The following is a 15,370-nucleotide window of genomic DNA, read 5'->3' as shown; positions in this document are numbered from 1 at the left end:
GATCCTCCTGAGTTTGTTTGTTGCTGTTATTTTGGACAACTTAGAACTTGATGAAGATCTTAAGAAGCTTAAACAAGTAAGTAATGTATGGGGAATTCTTTAACTCTGAATTAAAAAAAATAAGGGTAAAATATGTGCTTACAGATAATGTTATAAATAGAGCTAGCTTCAAAGTAAGAAAAATAGTTTAATAAATTAAGGGCAGTCTATGTTGGCAGAATTTTCTTGTGTTTGACTTTTATCCATTATCCACACAAAAAAAAGTTTTCTTGGCTCTAGAATTATCCTAGGAATATTTTTAAATTACTCTTTTGAGTAAAAGTAAGATGCACATAGTATAGGAAATTGGACTGGTGACTGTTCCCCTTCTGTCATTACATAAAGGTTGTTTGATAATGAAATGCTTCAGGGCCAGATTGCCATTTTGCATAATTGTGTGTAATACTCTTGAACATCATCATAAAAATATTAAGCATCAACTTGCCTGACCTCTAGACACTAAAAGAGAATTTAGTCTTGGTGCCATAGTCATTATAAGAAATGGAATAGAATAAATGATCAACTGTGTGCCCAGTTATGTATGAAAACAGATTGGATGTTATGGCATTGATAATCATACCCCAAAAATGTAAATGAAAATGTGTGAAGGTTATATGGCTGATGGCAGAAAGATGACAGGCATGATGGACCATTCTCCTAGTTTCTGTTACATGGAAGATGCTTGGCATACACATATGGTTCTATCAAAGAGTAGAGACCCTTTGAAAAGTAGAGTTGGTGTGAGTGAAGGTCAGTGGATAAGATATTCTTTTTTATTGCAATATAGTTGGCATACAATGTTGTATTCGTTTCAGGTGTGCAACAAAGTGGTTCAACAATTCTATATATTATGCAATGCTCACCACAAGTGTAGTTACCATCTGTCACCATACAAAGTTATTACAATATTATTGAACATATTCCCTATGGTCTACTTTTATATTCATGGCTTATTTATTTTATAACAGGAAGTTTGTACCTCTAAATCTCCTTTATTAACTTTGCCCTCCCCCCCGCCCCAGCAACCACCAGTTTGTTCTCTGTATTTATGAATCTATTTCTGGGGTTTTTTTGTTTGTTCATTTGTTTTGTTTTTTAGCTTCTGCTTATAAGTGAAATCATATGGTATTTGTCTTTCCCTGTATGACTTATTTCACTTAGCATAATACCCTCTAGCTGCATCCATATTGTCACAAATGGCAAGATCTCATCCATTTTTGTACCTAAGTAATATTCCATTGTATATATATACCACCTCTTCTGTATCCATTCATCTATCGATGGACAGTTGGATTGCTCCCATATTTTAGCTATTGTAAATAGTGCTGCAGTAACCATAGGGGTGCGTACATCTTTTCAAATTAGTGTTTGTGTTTTCTTTGGGAAAATACCCAGTAGTGGAATTACTGGATCATATGGTAATTCTATTTTCAATTTCTTGAGGAACCTCCACACTGTTTTCCAGAGTGGCCACACCAGTTTGCATTCCCAAAAACAGTACATAAGGGTTCATTTTTTCCAACTTTGTTGTTTCTTGTGTTTTTTTTTTTTACGTTAACCATTCTGACAGGTGTGAGGTGATATCTCATTGTGCATGTCCTTGATGATGAGTGATGTGCCGCATCTTTTCATGAGCTGGCCACCTAGATGTCTTCTTTGGAAAAATGTCTATTCAGTTTCTCTGGCCATTTTTTAACCAGATTGTTCGGTTTTGGGGGATGTTGAGTTGTATAAGTTCTTTATATATTTTATATTTAACCCCTTATTGGACGGATCATTTGCAAATATCTTCTCCCATTCAGTAAGTTGCCTTTTCATTTTGTTGATGATTCCTTTTGCCATGCAGAAACTTTTTAGTTTGATGCAGTCCAATAGTTTATCTTTGCTCTTCTTTTCCTTGCCTGAGGAGGGAGGTAAGATATTCTTGGATCACGCTCCCCAGCACTGCAAGAATAATAATTGAGATGTTAATGAAAAACTAAGGCTAGAAAACAAGTCTTACCTGGAATTATAAGAAGGCCCTATACATTCAGAATTTTCAAATTGCATCTGACTTGTCTTTTTTTTTTTATGTTTAATGTTCATTTTTGAGAGAGAGAGAGAGAGACAGAGCACAAGCAGGGGAGGGGCAGGGAGAGAAGGAGACACAGAATCCGAAGCAGGCTCCAGGCTCCAAGCTGTCAGCACAGAGCCTGACACCGGGCTCAAACCCACAAACTGCGAGATCATGACCTGAGCCGAAGTCAGACAGTTGTCGACTGAGCCACCCAGGTGCCCTGGGTTTTATTTTTTCTTTAACGAAAGCAAAGACAGAACCTATTTAAAAGGTTCCCTTGTCATTTGCATATCCTAAAATCACTTTAGGCATTTCATCCTTTTACTTTTGTTTATCTCCAAAGTCTGTGCTTCTAACCAAGGGTAGTCAACAAAAGAAAAATATATATATATATATTTGATAGAAAGGATGCCCACTGTGAGCATATCAAGGAAGGATTTAAGTGTTTTCCTGTGCTTCAGCTACACAAGCAAAATGGCCCTCTGGGCATAGTGGAAATGATTTCTTCCAGATCTTTTCAGTTTGCAGCAACAGTGACAGATTATTCAAATGAGAGTTGGGAACTTCTCTTCTGCCACTGATGCAAATGCTTTATGCAGCTTCTAGTTATTGAAGAAACATGTAATTAGTGAGTTCAAAAGTGAAAACTGACCCATATCATTAGACATAACCAGTGAAAATCTGCTGTTGGATAGCCACCTTAGTCCTTGCTTTACAAATCTGGTATTTAGATGTGGATTTTCCTGTGTACAATGCTTATTATACATAGATTTTTAATGTCCTCTTTCTGAGGACATAAATATGTGTAGTCTATAGATAAAATGAAAACTATTTTATTTTCTTCAAATTGGTGCTACAGCCAGGTTCAATATGGTTTTAAATAACCATTGGCCAATTAAAATGCCATATAATTCCAGCCCACATTTTTTACTAGAAAGAAGTAAAATAAATCTATGGGCAATTTCTTTTCAAGTTTGTGAATTCAATCCTACTAATATTTTTGCAGTAAAATTCAAACCTACTAATATTTTTGCATATTATATATGGGTAATATATATATATATATATATACACACACATTTTATCTGACCCCAAGTGAAAAACCAACAATAAAAAAATCAGGATTTTAACTGACATCTGACTTTCTTCTTAGTTTATACAGTTTTAGTAAACTAGACGGGGCTTTGCTTTAGGATCTATCATTAGTTATAAAATGGTTTTTGTTTAATCACTTGCTATATATTAGTAATGCTCTGTATTTCTAGAAATCCTATACATCAGAGCTAATTATTGGATTGTACCAGCCTACAATTCGAAGTATCTTCTTTGAATATTTAGAGATATTTGAGCATTGAAAATCCCAACCATAAACAAAACGGCAAACTCATTTTCATTAGTACTTTTCACATTGTTCTTTGGCCATGACTGGACTAACACTACATACCTATTAAATTTATCAATTAATTCGTACACTAATTGCTGTGGACCAAAGATTATCGCACTAAACTAAAATGTTTACTGTTTTCTTCCATTTTGTATAAGAATATTTGTGTTTCATTACTTTCTACAAATTACATCATTTTTATACCCCCCCCCTTATTTCCAGTCATCTTGGTCTTTGAGATGAGGCTCATTTACATAGTTTCAAGAATACACTCACGTACACCCACACACCCCCCCCTCAATGTACACACACTTGTATGTACTTTCACACACACGTGCATGTAATTATGTGAATACCTGAAATGGTAGCCTGTTTTTCAAAGCTTCTTACAGAACTCCATTACAAATGTTCCCTGAAATCCCCATTTCGTTTTCTGTGTGTAGCCTCAGCCTTGAAGGGTTTAAATTCCTATACTCTATTTTTACTATTCCCAGATAGAGAATAGAATGGGGAAGCTGTAAAAAATGTTTGATTTTCTTAATGTTTTAAGTTCCAGAAAGCATACATACTCCATAATCTGCCTTTGTTCAGTACAAACCTTTTTTCATCATTTATCCTTTCTGCCACTAATCTGTAGGTTCCTATAGCTATAGTAACATTTGTCGGACACTTTCAGTTCCAGGTGCTATGTATGTTCATTTATTGAAGTTTCATGGCAACCATGTGATGTAGGTATTATTAATATATCCATCTTACAGATGGGGAAACTAAGGCACAGAGAAGTTAAGGAACTTGCCTAAGGTCACACAGAGAATACATGGCAGAGTTAGGATTTGAACCCAGGCAATTCAGACCTAAAGCCCAGGCTCCATGACTGAGTCACAGGAAAGCTGTATCAATGCCAAACATGAGTCATGCCTGTTGTGAATGTTAATTACTCGTCTATAAATAATCATGTTTTAGATGGCAGAAACATCAATATATATTCATGAAATAACTTGGTGTGAGGGGCAGTTTTCTGAGGAATGGAAGTGAATCAAGCAACCCAGTCATTAAAACTACCCAAAATAGTTCTTTGTTTCCCCTGGGAAAGCAGACGATCTAATCGGAGCCACAGGAGTTAGGACTTTTGCAGCAGGTAAGAGCTCAGAGGCTTACCACTCAGTACACGTGATGGCAGACTCTGCCCAAGGCACCTCTTCTCTCAGTGACCTTCTGGAGTAGCGATCCTCTTTAGACACAGACACAGTGTGCTTGCAGCATATTACATTTCAGCGATGCCTCTAGAGATTTTTAATGTGTTTTATTCTGATTGTGGTCAAAAAACAATTGTGTTAAAATGTAAATGCCGGTTCCTAGACATTTTTCAAGAGTAATAGAAACAAGTGTGAGTCACCTCTAACATACAGAGGTTAAATATGAAACACTAGACAAAGCTATTAGAAAGAGAAAGTCAGTTCTCATGCTGAGGAGAGGAAATATGACCTTGAAGGTGGACAGGGTAGGAGAAAGCTAAAAGGTACGGTGAAAAAACTAGAACAGAAGAGAAGAAGGAAGAAGTAAATAAGGCACTAGAAAATCATTCAAGATATGAAATCAAAGGAAAGAACACAGATTATGAATATAACACAGGGATGAATGGGGAGCAATGGGGCCAAACCCTGAGTTAGGAAAGTGATAAAGTCAAATTGCCAGATGGCAAAGGACACCAGAACCCTTCAGGGAGAAGCTCAGGGAAGGCAAGTCAACACAACCAACTGTTGGTGGAATCCTAGAATCACATTCTTCTCAAGTACAAGCATCCTAGATCTCTTTTTCCCATGATTTTCTGGTCACCTCCTTGGACTTTGAGACAGTGGCTTCCACTTAGGGACCATCTTCAGGAGAAGAACTCTTCAGGAGAAAGTATGGAGCCAGTCACCATTTTTAACACTTGAGGAAGCCAAAAGAGAGTTGTGTGTGCACCCAATGTAAGACCAGATGTGCTAACTCAAATGCCAACTTTAATACTTTTAGTTGGAAATCTGCAAATCAAATTCTAGGTGGCAGTGAAGCTTCCCTAATGCTAATGCTCTGAAGTCTCTTCATAAATGCCTTCATTTTTTTTAAAGTTTATTTATTTATTTTGAGAAGGGGAAGGGACAGAGAGGGAGAGAGAGAATCCCAAGCAGGCTCCACACTGTCAGTGCAGAACCCGACTTGGGACTTGATCTCATGAGCCATGAGATCATGACCTGAGCCAAAATCAAGAGTTGGATGCTCAACTGACTGAGCCACCCAGGTGTCCCCCCATATGCCTTCTTTTAAGGGAAAGGAGAAAGCATTGAATTATTTATTACTTAATAAAGGTATTTTGAAACAGAAAAGTGTCTTTTTTTTAATAGAATTCAGAGCAATATACTAAAAGGGCCCCTTGGGGACACATTTGGAGAGGCTCTAATGTAAGTACCCATTCCCACCACACCTCCTCTCCACGGTATCACCAACATTGTGCCTTGATAGCCACTAAGGTAGCTTTATTTTTTCCCTCTTCAAAATAAATATAATGTTCTAAAAAGTCATGACAGTGATGCTCCATATGAAACTCATTTTTTGCTTTCCCTGTGTGTTGCATATAAGACGCAACCGATTCCTGGAAGCAATATAGCAGTAACGATCCTTTCATAGCTCCCATACCTAATTAAATAGAGACCATGCTTTTCTTATCACTACCCTGAACCTCAGCCCAGACCTTGGAGATGGAGATAGATATAGATGCAGATACAGATACAGATACAGGTATAGATATAAATAAAGATATAGACATGTAATGGTTTTCTATATAAGACCAGAAAATTGACTAGAAATGGGGTTGTCCATGAATGTGTAATTGGGCTGCTGAGAAGCCAAATCAGTTTGCATAGAAGCTAAAAATCTCCTTGACCCAATGCTGTCCTCTGAACAGTAGTTCCAGGAGACGATGACTTTGATCCTCGGTGGTGCAGCAAAGACGCTAGAGGTTGTAGGTGGAGTTTTTGCAAACTTTGAAAATGGGGAGACTCCTCACAGCTTTAATGATTTTTGCAAATTCAGTGCAAGACAGATATAAAGGGCTTTCTTTCAAGCAGTATAAAATTCATTCAACTGTGAGGGGGAAAAAAGCCCACAGAGAAGCCTCAGGGAAAGAATCATTGGAAGGGGAAGTATAGATAGTCTATTTAGATTAAATTCCATCCTCTGAAATCAAAACTGTTTCCCAGTGTGGTATCAAGTCTCATTTGAATTCTGGTTCAAACTTGATGATGTTTGGTCTTTGGTGATGTCCACTGCATAGTGAGGATGGACGTGTAGAGGAGCTTTTCTCTCGTGTAAGTGTGATTTAAAAAAAAAACAAACATATTCTCTTTAAAATGTGAGCTCTGGGGTCATGTTTCTCGTTAGCCTTACCTGGGCGCTTTCCTTTTCATGTCTGCCTTGTGTCCATACTGAGGTCCTTCCAGATGGAGGGCAGTTGCATGGAGATAGGGTATTGGGGAGTGTGCGATTCGGCTCAGCACTGGTTGCTGTCTCCTGATCTGGGTCAGGCCTTCAGTCTTCCTGGTTTTGGGTCCATGAGTAAATTTGTTTAAACAAGTGTAACATAAAAGAGAGACATAACTGCTGTGCTGGTAAATATCACGTACTGAAAACTACCTCGTGCAAGGTACTGCATGTTAAATTATTGCATTTTATGCTGGAGATTACAGACACAGAAACTAACACTCAAAGGAGTATATTTCTTGCCTAATTTCATACAGTTTGTAAGTGGAAATGACCTGGGCTCTCTCACTCTAATCCAATGTCCTCACCAAAGGACGTCATGATGCCTGCTCAGAGAACCAGTTCATTCATTCATTATGAGATGTGAGTCTAGAAAGTGGGTTAGATGATGTACTTACATCTATGGATTAGCATATTCTCTCACTGTGGGTGTATACACTGAAGGTCAAATCATAATCAGAACATAGCATAATAAGCCAGGAATCGGTATGGGGGGTGGTGAGGGAGGAGGGCTGTGTGATTCAAATATGTAATGGCATCAGGCTAAGATTGTATGAGGTATCCCTTTTATAGATAGGAGGTTACTGCTCAGAGACTGTATCTACTCACTTCGTAATCCTGAGATCTGAGTACTCACCTATCATGCTTCAAACATTATGTTAGGGCCAAGGAACATAATGATGACCAAGATACTGTTCCTGCCTTAAGTCACTTGTGAGGTGGTGGGAGAAAGCGACATGTAAATAGATGTTATGAGGGACTTGGGGAGCACATAGGAGCCATACCCAATTTTGATGATGAGATCAGAGACATTTTCTCACAAGTATGGTGTAGACTAAACTCTGATGGTCAAGCAATGCCTATCCAGGTGAAGGGGGTTAGGAGAAAGTGGCATGAGGAAGGGCACTCAGGACCAAAAGAACAGCAAGCTTTTTCTTTTGGCAAGAAAAAGCATAGTGTTTTTTTGGAGGTCACTTGAAGTTCACTGTGTTCACTGACTCAAGTGTTGATCAAGGGAGAAATGGTAAGCTGGAAAAGTAAGCAGGAAATTGCAGGTGAAAAGTTGTGAGCGGTGCTGAGCATTTAGGTATTATCCTGAGGGCATTTAAGCCCAAGAGTGACATAATGTTCCCTACATTCCAACATCAGCATGGGGAATAGACTGAAGGGACCTAATGATAAGAGCACCATTCCTGAGTCAGACAGTGATCGTGGCCTCAACTAAATGAAACTGAGACCAGGGAACATACAGAGGTGGTGGAATACAGAGGAGAAAATACAGTGGGTAGGATTTGGTGACCAGTCGAAGTAAGAGCAGAGCAAAGGCAGGAGACCAAGGTGTAACCCAGGTTTCTAGATTGTCCAAGGTGTGCCAAGACAGAGATCACAGGAGAAGGAAGAAATGGGGTTTTGTTTGTTTTATTTTGGAGGACAGAGGCTGGTCATATTTTCCATGAGATGCCTAGGAGATATTTATGAGACAATTTCTATGAGTAGCTAGAAGGTTTAAAGCTTAGACAGAATATTGGGACTGAAATAGGTATTGGGTAGGAGCAAGAGTCAACATGCTAGTGGTAATTTGAGCCTTTAGAAGTTCTGAGTTTACCAGGGGAAGAAAGTCTCCTGAGGAACAACAAATGAATCATATAAGCCAAGGAGGAAGAGCCTAAAATATGAACAAGAAGTCACAGCCCAAAACATAGGAGCAAAATCCAGAATCTGTTTGTTGTCAAATTCAAAGGTAAAAATGTTTCAAGAAGGAGGGCATGGTTAACAATGTGAAAGACTTCAGAGAGGTCAAAAGTTGTCATTATAGAAAACACTCCTACTTATAATAACATCAGGAAGAATAAAATACTGAGGAATAAACTTAACCAAGGAGGTAAAAGATTTCTACACTGAAAATGACAAAACATTGCTGAAAGAAATTACAGAAAATACAAATAATTGAAAAACATCTGTGTTCATGGATTGGAAGATTGAATATTATTAAAATGTTCATACCACCCAAAGTTATCCACAGATTCAGTGTGATCCTTATCCAAATCCCAATGTACTTTTTTGCAGAAACAGAAAAACAAAATCCTAAAATTCCTGTGGCACCTCAAAGGTCCCCAAACAAGACAAACTAAATTGAAGCCTCATGTTCCTTAATCTCAAAATATATGACCAAGCTACAGTAATCAAACATGGTACTGACATAATGACAGACACGTATCAGTGGAACAGAAGAAAGACAGTCCAGAAATAAACCTTCATATCTATGGTCAAATGATCTTCAACAAGGATGTCAAAACCACACAATGAGGAAAACTGGATGTCCACATGCAAACTGGATCCTTACCTTACACTATATACAAAAATTGACTCAAAATTGATGAAAGAACTTAATGTAAGACCTACAACTATAAAACTCCTGGAAGACGACATTGCAAAAAAGTTTCATGACATTGAAACTGGCAATAATTTCTTGGATATGACATCAAAAGTACACATAATAAAAGCAAAAATAGACAAACGGGACTTCATCAAACTTAAAAACATTTGTGAATCAAAGGAAATAATCAACATAGTGAAAAGGCACTGTCTGGAATGGTAGAAAATATGTGCAAATCATGTATTTGAAAAGGGGTTAATATCCACATATATAAAGAATTCTACAACTCAACAACAAAACAAGTAGCAAAGGATTTGGATAGACATTTCTCCAAAGAACATATAAGAGTGTCCACAAACCATATGAAAAGATTCTTAGCATCACTAATCATCAAAACCACAATGAGATTCCACCTCACACCCATTAAGATGGCCCTATTAAAAAGCTAGAAAATAAAAAAAAAACATTGGCAAGGAAATGGAGCAATTGGAACACGTATACCCTATTGCTGAGAATGTGTACCCATGGTGGAAAACAGTATGAAGTCCTTCAAAAAATTAAAATAGATATGATCCAGGAATACCACTTCTGAGTATATATCCAAAAGAATCGAAAGCAGGGTCTCGAAGAGATATTTGCAAGCCCATGTTTACTGCAGCATTATTCACAATAGCCAAGAGGTGGAAGCAACTCAAATGCCCATTAGCATATGAATGAATAATGAAAATGTGTTGTGTATACATACAGTGGAATATTATTCAGCCTTAAAAAAGGAAGGAAATTCTGACACATGTTACACATGGATGAACGTTGAAAACATTAGGCTCAGTGACTTAAGCCAGTGACAAAAAGAGAAATACTGTATGATTCCACTTCTGTGAGGTTCCTGGAGTGCACTTGTTCATAGAAACAGAAAGCAGACTAGTGGTTGCAAGGAGCCAGGGGGAGGGGGCAGAGGGTAGTTGTCATTCAATGGCTATAGAGTTATAATTATGCAAGATGAAAAAGTCCTAGAGATCTTTTGCACAACAAGTGAATGTAGTTAACACTGCTGAACTGTACCTTAAAAATGAGTAAGATGGTACATTTTATGTTATGTATTTTTATCACAACTTTAAAAAAAAGTTTTTAATGAAAAAATGGTAGGATTACCTGGGTGGCTCAGTCAGTTAAGCTCAGGTCATGATCTCATGGTTTCATGAGCTCGAGCCCCGTGTTGGGCTCTCCACTGACAGTGTGGAGCCTGCTTGGAATTCTCTCTTCCTCTCTCTCTATCCCTCCCCCCTCATGCGTTCTCTCTCTCTCTCTCTCTCTCTCTCTCTCTCTCAAAATAAATAAATAAACTTTAAAAATAAAAAAATGGTGATGATATTAGCAGTAAGGAGGTGGTAAGCAATGGTGATGACAGTAGGGCTCAGGCACTCGGGTGGAAGTTGGGTTCTAAGACATGAGCAGTGAATGACAGCTAAAGAAGTGAGGATGAATTGCCAATCCTTTCTTCTCAGGCTTATCATATTCTAAGCTTCCAGACAGACCACTAGTTACTGGATGATTCTTAATGTTTTTAAGTATGTCACCACTATTTACTATAGGACTACCCAACCTTTTTTTCCATTGTGGCATGTTAGAGAGTAATGTTTGCACAACACATTGGATCAACAGCTGGGAATCTCAGGCAGTTGGAGTCATGAGATCCAGGATTCCTACTGCTCCAGGAAACACTGAGCTGCCCAGGGGCCAGAGGCTCAATACCCTAAAGAAACTACAAATCATTAGCAACTGGGGTTTGGGAAGTGGTATTTACTGGAAGCCTTTGATGTTACTCAACTCCACTTGAAGCCACTCTCCATCTTTTAGTCAGAAATGACTCTTCACATATTAATACCCATAATTTTCCATAATTTAAATCTCAGGAGGTCATCTTATATAGGATTTGCTCTGCTATTTCTGAAATTGCTTCATTGTTAGACTTCTGTTTAATACATGCTTATGTCAATAAAGACACGGACTGCAATAAGATCAGTTCTAAGAGATAAAGTGACTGAGGCAGAAAACAATTCAGATCAAAATTCAAGCCGATAGGTTACAACAGAGACTCAGAGTTTGGGGATATCAATTATCAGCATTAGATACGGCCTAGAAATCTAGAAGTCAGTGCCAAAAGGGAAACAGCCCACCTGAATTTTGGAGTTAAACCGGTGATAGTCATCAAACAGAGGAGGTGCCTTTTGGAATTTATGTCCTTTGGTTGTGCATTAAATTGTGTTCCCCCAAAAGATATATTGAAGCCCTGATCCCTAATACTTCTGAAGGTGACCTTATTTGGAAATGAGGTATTTGCAAATACGGTCAAGTTAAGATGAGATCTTTAGGGTGAACCTTAATCCGCTAAGGCTGGTGTCCTTATATGAAAAGGAGAAGAGACAGACAGACAGATATACAAGAACACCATCTGATGACAGAGGCAGAGACTGTGAGGTGTCTACAAGCTTAGGAGCACCAAGAATTGCCGACCATCACCAGAAGGTAAGAGAGAGGCATGGAACAGACCTTCCCTCAGAACCCCCAGAAGGCACCAAGCCCAAAGACACCTTGATTTTGGACTGCCAGCCTCCAGAACTGTAAGACAATAAATTTCTGTTGTTTTAAGCTACCCAGTGCCCTCACAAATGAACACAACCTCCAGAGTCATGTTCTTTGGCCTCAAGAAGAAGTGCTTCCCTTTTGGCACTGAGATCGTGGTCCAGTGGGGGACAACAGGTGCAACTCAGGATGCAGACCAACTGTCATCGACCAAGAGCAGCTTTCTCAGCAGGTGGAATCATTTACCTTCACCCTTAATCTCATAAGTCCCATAAAAAGTGAGTGTTATAAGTTTGAGACTCTCTTGGAAGAAGGGTTTCCTCTAAGCCCTTTCAAATTTTCATTCCATGAATGAGTGACCCAAACCAGATCACTTTTAGAGGATTCGTTTTCAGAAACCTTGTTCTTTGCCTCATTCCACTGGCACTTGGGACTTTTTATAAATTACCTGAAGTCTCTCTTGCCTTTGAACAAACATAAAATGACTTGCCTAAGACCGTTCAAGTTTACATTGATCAGTTGTTGGTTGTATCATTCTACAATTGTGCTAATTCAGAATTACTTTTATTACATTTTTTCCCACAGCACTCTGTAAGGCAACCCCTCAATTTTAAAAAAATGAGAAGGTACATAGGTAAAACATGCCCTAACTGGGGAAGAAGCTCTCCCTTCAGCTCTGCCTCAACTCCACATGCCCAGCCCTGTGCCTGCTGCTGAGCTGTGGGGACTCTATCTCATTTGCTTTCTGAAATCAAGAGAAGAAAATTTTTTTAAGTGAACAGCATTTTTTTCCTTTAGATCCTTTCACAGGCAATGGGAAAGTAGATTGTTATGGTTCTAAGGGAAAAGCATGACAACTGGTTTTCAGTTTTATTCAGTGTCTCACAGTCATTGCATTGCAAAAAGACTCCTTCATAACTGTTAAGACTATAAGGAGTTAAGATTATAATCAGTGTTACCCCGTGTGTACCTAAACGCAAATGCCAATGCATTTACAAAGCCCATCTGTTGCTTGTTCTGAGTCTCAGTCCATATATCTTTTCATTCTTCCCAAAGCATTTTTACTATCTGATTGTTCATTTGTTTCTCAAATCTTTGAGTCCCTACTGTGTGTAAGACACTGGGCCAGGCACTAAAGAGACAAGAATAAACAATAAAATTCTCTGTTCTCATGGACTTTATGGTCTAGTGGAAAAATTGGACATAAATCAAATATCCAAACCAATGAATAAATGTTTGCAAACCAAGATGAACTTCCTTTAGAAAATAACATTTTTCTGGGGCACCTGGGTGGCTCAGTCGGTTAAGCATCCGACTTCAGCTCAGGTCATGATCTTGCGGTCTGTGAGTTCGAGCCCCACGTCGGGCTCTGGGCTGATGGCTCAGAGCCTGGAGCCTGCTTCCGATTCTGTGTCTCCCTCTCTCTCTGCCCCTCCCCTGTTCATGCTCTGTCTCTCTCTGTCTCAAAAATAAATTTTAAAAAACGTTAAAAATTAAAAAAATAATAATAACATTTTTCTGAGTGAGAAGTTCATAGAAGACTCTGACCCACGTGGAGATAAGGGCAGTGAGGGAGGAGAAAGAAACACTGGAGCTAAGTTCTGAAGGATGAGCAACAGTGACCAGAAAGCCCAGGGCCAAGTGGTGTAAAATGAGTGTAGACAAGCAAGCTGGGCATAGACCACGCAGCACTTCGAGAAGCCAAGAATTTTATGTTTTACCTAAGAACATGGGAAGCCACAGAAGACTTGAAGATGGGAGGAAGTGGTAAATTGGAGAGCTGTTTGGCAAGTGAAATCAGCAGGGACGTGGTGAGGGGTTGGATTTAAGGGCAGAAAGGGAAGAGTCTCAAGGATGACTCTTGGTTTCAGGTTCATCTCCTTGAATGGGCAATGGTAACATCCACTGAGCCAGGAAACATTAGCATGGAACCTATTGGAGGGAAAAGATCAACAATTCAGTCTTGGGCATGTTGTGACTGTGGTGAGTTTGGGACTTAGTGGAGACCCCTAACAGCTGCATGTGTACATCTAGAGTTCAGGGGTGAGGGCTGGCTGGCTGGCTAGAGATACAAATATGGATGTTCAAGGTAATCTTCACTTAGCCAGTGCCTACCATGTGCCAGGCACTGTCCTAGGCACATGGGGTAAGTCAGGGAAGAAACCAGACAAAACTCCTCTCCCTCTTTGATTCTTCAGTCCTAGTGAGGTTTTCTATATGGACATAATACTGGAAGTTGTAAATCTGGATGAGATTATACAGAGTGGAAAGAAAAGACCTACTAGAAACTTGAAGAAAAATGTTTAGTAACTGCAAGTGCTTTACCCTTAAGGCAACACAAATAATCTCATTTTTCTCCATGTAAGTTTTGACTTTTGGTTTTGTTACAAATAATCAACACTCTGTCTCAAATTCAAACTCCCAACAAGAGAAGATCTGATTGTCCCAGCTAGTCAACCTCATTCCTTTTAGGCCAGAATTTCATGTCTATGACTGCTTACAATGCTGGTCATCCCTACAGAAAGTCATCAGCTTCCAACAGGTCTAGATCCAGACCAAAACACAAAGGGGGCCACCCTGAAATGTGGCTGGTTTCCTAAGACAATCCTTTCTTCTCCTAACCCTCCACCCTGGCCTCTGCTCTAAAGAAGCTAGACCCTAAAGAAGGAAATGTGGAGCAGTGAAGGAAGGGAGCATGTCCCCTCCCCAGTTCCAGACCTGAAGTCACACTTGTAGCCCTATGAGGTAGGGGCTTGGGGAAGGTTTGAATCAGGTAGGAGACTGGATTGAACTGGAATGATTTTTAATAAAAGGTGGCCAGAGAGTTATGGACTTTATCAAAATAACCAGTCTTCTTTCTCTTTATTAATAATTCTGCTTCCTTGCACTCGAGAGTTAATGAGTTCATTATTGGCCTTTCCTTATATTCTACTCCGGGTGCTTGCTCAACAGTAGGCATAGTGGGAGATGGGGTGAGACTGACATTCTCACACACAGCCGTATGACTATCGAATAGTTTCTACTCTGATATGAACAAAAGAGTGACTGAGGTTATTTCTAGGAAACGAGAAATGTACATGCATGCTATTTCGTTTTGATGTTATTCCTATTTCCATTTTGCTTTGCATAAAATATGTTGATTAATGTGAATCTTCATAGTGCATCTAATAAGCCGTTTTTATCAAAGTCTGCAAAATTGAACAACTCTACAATCTACCATAAGCATACTCAGGAATGGTACTTGGAAAATGCATGCTTATTTCCTGAAAAGGAATTACTTAAGGAGACAGAACTCGGCTGAGGTTCTAGGCCCCACTGTGGGGACTGCGAAATATGTGTCTTCCGTACCTCCAGTTTAAAGTGTGGTATTTGTTTTGCGGTAAATACTTTACTGATACTAGTTATATGTACA

At 39.0% G+C, this 15,370-nt stretch overlaps 1 protein-coding gene across 1 annotated transcript in view; it reads left to right on the top strand.

The window, feature by feature from the left end:
* NALCN (sodium leak channel, non-selective) overlaps positions 1-15,370 on the top strand; it is a 316,988-nt gene that overhangs the window by 200,765 nt on the left and 100,853 nt on the right. Inside the window, 1 exon segment of the mRNA XM_042979769.1 lies at positions 2-76. Coding sequence (XP_042835703.1) covers positions 2-76 — 75 coding nt within the window.

Source organism: Panthera tigris, chromosome A1 (genome assembly GCF_018350195.1).
Source record: "Panthera tigris isolate Pti1 chromosome A1, P.tigris_Pti1_mat1.1, whole genome shotgun sequence".
Lineage (NCBI taxonomy): Eukaryota > Metazoa > Chordata > Mammalia > Carnivora > Felidae > Panthera > Panthera tigris.
The sequence above is the reverse complement of the archived record's forward strand: the minus strand, read 5'-3'. Positions and strand labels throughout refer to the sequence as shown.